Here is a 5938-nt window from a genome sequence, read left to right as displayed (position 1 = left end):
GCATGCGCACAGCGAAGGCCCGCCCGGAGTATGGATGCCTCCTCTGACTACGCGTGCGCAGTGGGGGCAGCTGTGCCCCTTAGACCCCCGGGCTCACGCGCTGTATCGCCAGAAAGGACTGCGCCTTCCTGATTCGGGCCGTCGAGGCACGCCCTCTCGTGGGGAACCGGCGCAGAACAATTACACAGAGTGTGTTGACTGCCCTTACTCCCACGGGCATTTATTGAGCGCCCACTGGATGCCAGGCACTGCGCTGGGTGCTGCTACCTCAGGGACAACGACCGAGGCAGCCCAGCAGGGAAGCCGTGATCGCCAAGGAGCGGGTCTCAGCGGTCGGGCACGTTTTCCCCTACAGCTAACAGACAGTCCAGCGCGTACACGTCTGCGGACCGAGGGACCGAGGGGAGACGGAGCCGGCCCTGCCCTCCGGGATCGGGCTGCCGGGAAAGGAACGGTCGGAGGGTAGAGGTGGCTGTGGGCGCGCCCATGGGGTGGGGCTGGGGAACGGGACTTGGGCAGGGGACAGGGGATTGGCGGGAAGGGCACTTTCCCGCGGCCGCGCAGATGGAGGCTCCGGGCGCAGGGCCGTGGCCGGGGGCGTCACCGGGGCTGGAGGCGGCCCTGCAGAAGCTCGCGCTGCGGCGGAAGAAGGTGCTGAGCGCCAAGGAGATGGAGCTGTACGAGCTGGTGCAGGCGGCGGGCGGCTCCATGGACCCCGATGTGTTCACAAGTGAGCGGGCGCGGGCGCGGGCCGGGCTGCGCGCTCGGCGACCCCCGACCCTCCAGCTCTCCCAGCCACCGCCCTTGTCGGACCCCCTTGAGGCCCAGCGTAGAGTCGGGGTCTTAAGGGAGGCGGCCACGCCTGCCCGCTCTGGCCGAGCAGCCTGGCCCGGGCGAGGAGGCTCCTTGCGCAGCGCGCCTGTCTCTCCAGGATCCTGCTGGACCTGCTGAAGCTGAACGTGGCGCCCCTCGCCGTCTTCCAGATGCTCAAGTCCACGTGCGCCGGGCAGAGGCTGCCGAGCGAGTCCCAGGCCCCCGCGGCCGTGTCACTGCCCACATCCAGCGCACCTGAGACGAGAGGTCAGAGGTGGGCCCTGTGCTCCCTGCTCCTGTGGCCCCGGCGGCGAGGTGGCGGGGATCGGGCGGATAGCGGGGCGGCAGCGCCCAGCCCAGCGTCGGCTTGGCCCTCATTGGCCAGGCCTTTCTGCTGGTCTTCTCCCAGGACCCGCTGGGCTAGCCAAGGGCTCACCCCTGGGGCTCCGTCTCTTCGGCTTGGCTGCCGCCCTTGAGAGAGCACGTGCAGATCGGTGGCCGCAGAGCAGGTGCCCCAGGGAGGCCCAGTGGGCTAGGCTTCATCTGGGGCTTTTGCTGCCCCAGCCTCTTCTCACCTCTGGGCTCTTGCCTTCACCCCACAAACACCGGACGAGACTGCTTTGGTCTTCGAGGACTCGGCGCTGCATCTCCCACACTGAGGCTACACCCTGCTGCTCCTGCTCAGCTCCCTCATGTTTCTGCTCAGTCTCCTCGTCCTGGGGGCCCACCAGCAAAAGCACCGGCAGGACACCTTTCAGGTACTTCCTCCAGCCAGCACCCCTCACTCCCAGCCCAGCCAGCTCCCTTCGCCCCTTCCTCCTCTGCTGTGGCAGGATGCACCAGGGCTCACGGGCCTGGGGAGTCCAGTACCCCATCCCCGTCTTTCTGCATGGCAAGCGGGCCCTTGATTCCAGAATCCGCAGAGGCGGAGAAAGGCTCCGTGGACTCCCGAGAAATCAGGCCCCAGGCCAGCAGCCCCTCCCTGCAGCCCAGCAGCCCTGCCCTTGCCCCTCAGGTTCCCATGGTGCCCCTGACTCCAGCCCTGAGCATCCTCCTCAACGTCTTCCTCATGCTGCAGCTGAGCTCCCTGACCTGGCTGAGCTTCTCCATCTGGCTGCTGATTGGTGAGTGGGGCCAGGCTGGGACCCTGGGTTGGCTGCAGGAGGAGGGCAAGCAGGGAAGCTGGGCTGGGACCTGCCCCTCAGGCTTGTGCCACCCCTGCAGGATTCATGGTGTATTTTGTCTACGGCATCTGGCACAGCAAGGAGAACCAGCGGGAGCTGCTGAGGTTGACTGCCACAGACAGCGGCCTGGAGGAGATGGTGCAGGCCCTGCAGCCTCTTAGCCAGGCACCTGCCTAGGAGCCCAGACACATGGAGCAGCCGGCCAGTCCATGAGGACCGCTGGGGCCTGCCTGTCTTCCCCTACATCCCCACGAGGCTGGAGGGGCTGGCAGCCCTTCTATCCGAGGCAGCTCGGATTTGCAGGCCTGCCCATGCCAAGGGGTCCTCAGGACCGCAGGACCTTAGCACAGGTGCGGAGCTTTGAATTCCTCAGGAGTGGGCCGTGGCCAGTGCTGGTGTGGTGGACTCTGCGTAGCACCTTCCACTTTATGACCAACTCCAGCCACCTGGGCAGGTGAGCAGGGTGGTCAGGGAAGAGGCCTGCAGCCCCAGGGATCTGCAATAATAACTGCTCAGTCACCCACGTGGCCTGCCATCGTGTCCACTGTGGTGTTCTTTGTGGCACTGAATCCTCGCCTGCTCCTGGGAACCAGAAGATTGTCCCCAATCCACAGTAAAGTTGGTGAGGTTCTGTAAGGGGGAGACACCAGCCCTGGGACAGGGACATGACCAGGTCAGGATCCCAGGGTCCTGCCCTCAGGCCACTGCCTTCTGCCCAGCACAGGGTGGGGCTACACACACCAGGCACAGAGGGCTCCCTCCCAGGGTGGGCCCAGGCTCCCTCCCAGGTTTCCCACATGTCCCCTTGGGGGCGGATGCAGAGAGCAGAGCCCTGACCCCAAGGAGGCCGCCTAGAAAGGGCAGTGGAGTTCCTGGGTTCCCTGAGTTTCCAGGGCTCCTAGAGAGCAGGGCATGTGCCTGAGGCCCCAGGATATAGAGGCCCACAGGTACATGCATCACGCATCTCTCAGGCACCCACACGGCTCACCTGGGGGTGCACACCCACGTGCAGACTGAGGCAACGGCTGTTTCCAAGCTCAGGGCCCGCAGCTCCAGCTGCCTCTCTCCCTGCGGCCCCCTCAGGGATTTGGGATGAACTCTCAGGATGGGAGACACGCATGCAGGTGGGTGCACAAGCGCCTAGGCCCTACCTGGTGGCTATAGGGCCCCATCCTCAGGGTCCCCAGGCCCACTCTGCACCCCAATTGGTCTCCCCAAGTCCATGTTACATCTACCATAGATGCCTCCAACTCCTTGATCCTGCCTGTGAGGACCACACAGGAAGCTGCTGGCTTTGGCAGCTTTACTCCTTGACTCTCTCCGGCCTTGACATCAGCCTTCTCTGGGCCCCAAGGACAGCCAGGTACTCGTGATCTCACTCCAATAACCAGGCCTCAGGGCTGTGAACTCTCACCCCAACCCTTCTTACCCCGCCTCCCATGGACACTGCTCTGGGGATTGAGAGGCAGCAGGGACCCCAAGGTTTTGCTAGGCTCCAGGTTCCAGGTGATTCCAGGTGCTTCCCAGCCTGGGCTGCAGCCTTGGGCCTCCCCAACCTGGCCCATGTCACCCCACCAGCAAGCTGCCAGCATGACCTGGTCATCAGGGACCCATGAGAAGGCAGCCCCTTACCTCCCTGGAGTGGGTACCCCCCAAATCCTTGCCCCTCCATGGGACCAAGAGAGGGCTGGACTGCTGCAGCCCCCGTCCCTCCCCTCCTGACCATGGGCCCGGGGACATGGGCAAATTCTCCAGCATGCAGGACTCAGGCCCCCGGGAGGATGCCAGAGCCAGAACCAGGCCAGCCTGCTGGGGGCTTCCATGGGCTCTGTTACAGGCATTGTCTCTGGCCCCTGGTCTGCACCTGGGGTCTTGGTCAGAGCATGGTCCCTGTGCAGTTGCCTCAGGCTGAGGTGGCCAACTGCCCAGACACGCTGTCGTGTGTGACCTTGGCCAGCAGTGACGTGTGCAGATATACAGCCTCCCCACCCCTTGGCTCCCAATAGCTTGGTGAGCAGCTTCCTGGGCATTGGGTTGGGGGTCACCAAGGAGACAGATAGAAGGTCCCAAAGGACCCCATGCCCACCAACTCAGCCCCTCTACCCTCCTCCCCCTTCAGCCCCCCACAGCCCAAGCGCTGCCACCAGGAAGGGGCTGGTGCTCATAAGCTGAGCAGGTAAGGGCCCAAGAAGTGCCTGGTATTCTAGGGGGAGTTAGATCACCTGCTCCCTGCACTCGTCATTCCATGGATGAGGCCCAGAGCTGGGAGGGGCCCTGCCCTAGGACACCAGGATCAGAACAGCTGTGACAACTCTTGTCAGGCTTCTTTCTTCCCCACCTTGGACTCTGGCTGCACAGACCCCCATGCAGGGTAGCTGAGAGGGCAGGGGTTCTACCTGTGGTGGGAGGTGTGGGAGCCGGGCAGGGCCGGAGTTAACCACAGCCAGGGTGGTGGACAGCTGGAGAGCAGGGAGCTATGGGGAACACTGGAGACAGAGCCCAGGAGAGCGTTCTCCAGCCCCAGCAGGAGCCCCACTGTTTCCCTGCAGGTCTCCATACAAAACTGGCTTCTGTGATCCCCAGGGAGCACCCCGCCGAGGCTGGAGCTGGGGGAGTGACAGTCTGTGTGGGAGCTGAAGGGTAGGATTTTTCCCCCACCCCCTGCCCTGGGCCTGCTAGGGCTTCATCCATGAGTCCTCTAGGCAGGGCCCCCACCCTTGCCAGCCCCTATCTCTCCCCCCAACTCTCAACCCCCAACCAGCAGAGAAAGGCTACAGGCCTCAGGAAAGGGCGAATGAGTGGGTGCCAGGGCCACCTTGGTGACAGTGTCCAGCTCCCCGCAGGTGGGGGTAGGTAAGGGGCAGGCTCTGCTGGTCCTGGGACCCTGCCCTGGGTGTCAGGGACACTTACACTGGCACAGTGTCACTCCACACGGCACCAGCCCCGGATCTCACAGGTCCTGTGGGTCCCATTGAACACCACACACTGGCCCGTGTTTATGCCTTGAAAACACAAGGCAAACTCCGGGCGCTCCAATCTCCACAGGATCTGGGAAGGGAGTGGCAGGGGGCTGTTGGAGAAAGGAGAGATGCAGAGGCACCACCAGGCCTGCACGTTGGAGCCACCCGGGGTCCCAGCACGGCCCCCTGAACCCCCATCCCAGTGGAGGTGCCGGAAGACAGAGCCCTCAGCTATGTGGCTGTGCATTCCCGTCTCCCCTTCAGAACAGTCTTCGTCAGCCCGGCAGGTCCCCAGTGGATGGAGGGTGCTGACGTGGTGAGAGCAGAGCTGTCCAGGCCCAGGAGGTGTCTCCCCTTCGTGGGATGCTCGGTATTGTCAGTATTTTTTTTCCCATGTGAGTCATTCTAATAGATGTGTGGTGGTACCTCAGGGTGGCTCTAAGTTGATTAATCAACTGCCTAATGCAAATCGAACATCATTTGTTGAGTTATTTGCCAACATCATATCCTCTTTGCTGAAATGTCTATTCATGTCTTTTGCCTGTTTTGGGGAGGGAGTGGGTTGTTTATTGTTTAGTCTGGAGAGTTCTTTGTATACTCTGGACACAGTTGTCTTAGTCTGCTCATACCACAGACTGGTTGACTTAGATATTTCTTTTCTCGCAGTTCTCGAGGCTGGAAGTCAGATATTAGGGTGTCAGCATGGTTAGGTTCTAAGGAGAGCTCTTTTTTCTGTCTTGCAGGTGGAACCTTCTCACTGTGTGTTCACATGACCTCCTCTTTGTGGGTGAGGGGTGGTAGGGGAGGCAGAGGAAGACAGAGACATAGAGCTTTCTGGTGTCTCTTCTTTGAAGAGCACTGATCCCATCATGAGAGCCCCATCCTCATGACGTCATCTAGCCCTAATTACCTCCCGAAAACCCCATCTCCAAATACCGTCACATTTAGAGTTAAGCGTTCAACATAGGAATTTTGAAGGTA

At 62.1% G+C, this 5938-nt stretch overlaps 1 protein-coding gene across 22 annotated transcripts; it reads left to right on the top strand.

Annotated features, from left to right (window-relative positions):
• Nucleotides 1–45: 45 nt before the first annotated feature.
• LOC138915170 (uncharacterized) lies at nt 46–5936 on the top strand. Of its 22 annotated transcripts, none has more exons than XM_070219893.1 (10): nt 46–730; nt 932–1571; nt 1892–1937; nt 2038–2619; nt 2969–3121; nt 3238–3360; nt 4117–4173; nt 4581–4637; nt 5222–5352; nt 5701–5935. In XM_070219893.1, the coding sequence occupies exons 5-10, from the start codon at nt 3090–3092 to the stop codon at nt 5817–5819; spliced, it is 519 nt and encodes a 172-aa protein (XP_070075994.1). In that variant the 5' UTR covers nt 46–730; nt 932–1571; nt 1892–1937; nt 2038–2619; nt 2969–3089; the 3' UTR covers nt 5820–5935. The 22 variants fall into 22 exon arrangements, 12 of the variants coding, with proteins under 12 accessions (XP_070075994.1, XP_070075995.1, XP_070075993.1 ...); XM_070219894.1 differs by having other exon boundaries at nt 56–730; nt 1829–1937; nt 2038–2451; XR_011420750.1 differs by lacking the exon at nt 2969–3121 and having other exon boundaries at nt 56–730; nt 1829–1937; nt 2038–2451; nt 5043–5327; nt 5701–5936.
• The last annotated feature ends 2 nt before the right edge of the window (nt 5937–5938 follow it).

This window comes from Equus caballus, chromosome 8 (assembly GCF_041296265.1).
Source record: "Equus caballus isolate H_3958 breed thoroughbred chromosome 8, TB-T2T, whole genome shotgun sequence".
NCBI classification, from domain to species: Eukaryota; Metazoa; Chordata; class Mammalia; order Perissodactyla; family Equidae; genus Equus; species Equus caballus.
Note: the sequence above shows the minus strand (reverse complement) of the source record. Positions and strands in the feature narration are given on the sequence as shown.

Bases quoted from the DNA above. Each gene is read 5' to 3' on its own strand.
- LOC138915170 (XM_070219887.1), top strand. From the start codon at position 2,207: ATGAGGACCGCTGGGGCCTGCCTGTCTTCCCCTACATCCCCACGAGGC. The intron at 2,452-3,237 runs GTGAGCAGGGTG...CATCTACCATAG, and splicing joins AACTCCAGCCACCTGGGCAG to ATGCCTCCAACTCCTTGATC. The intron at 4,638-5,221 runs GTAGGATTTTTC...TCTCCCCTTCAG, and splicing joins GTCTGTGTGGGAGCTGAAGG to AACAGTCTTCGTCAGCCCGG.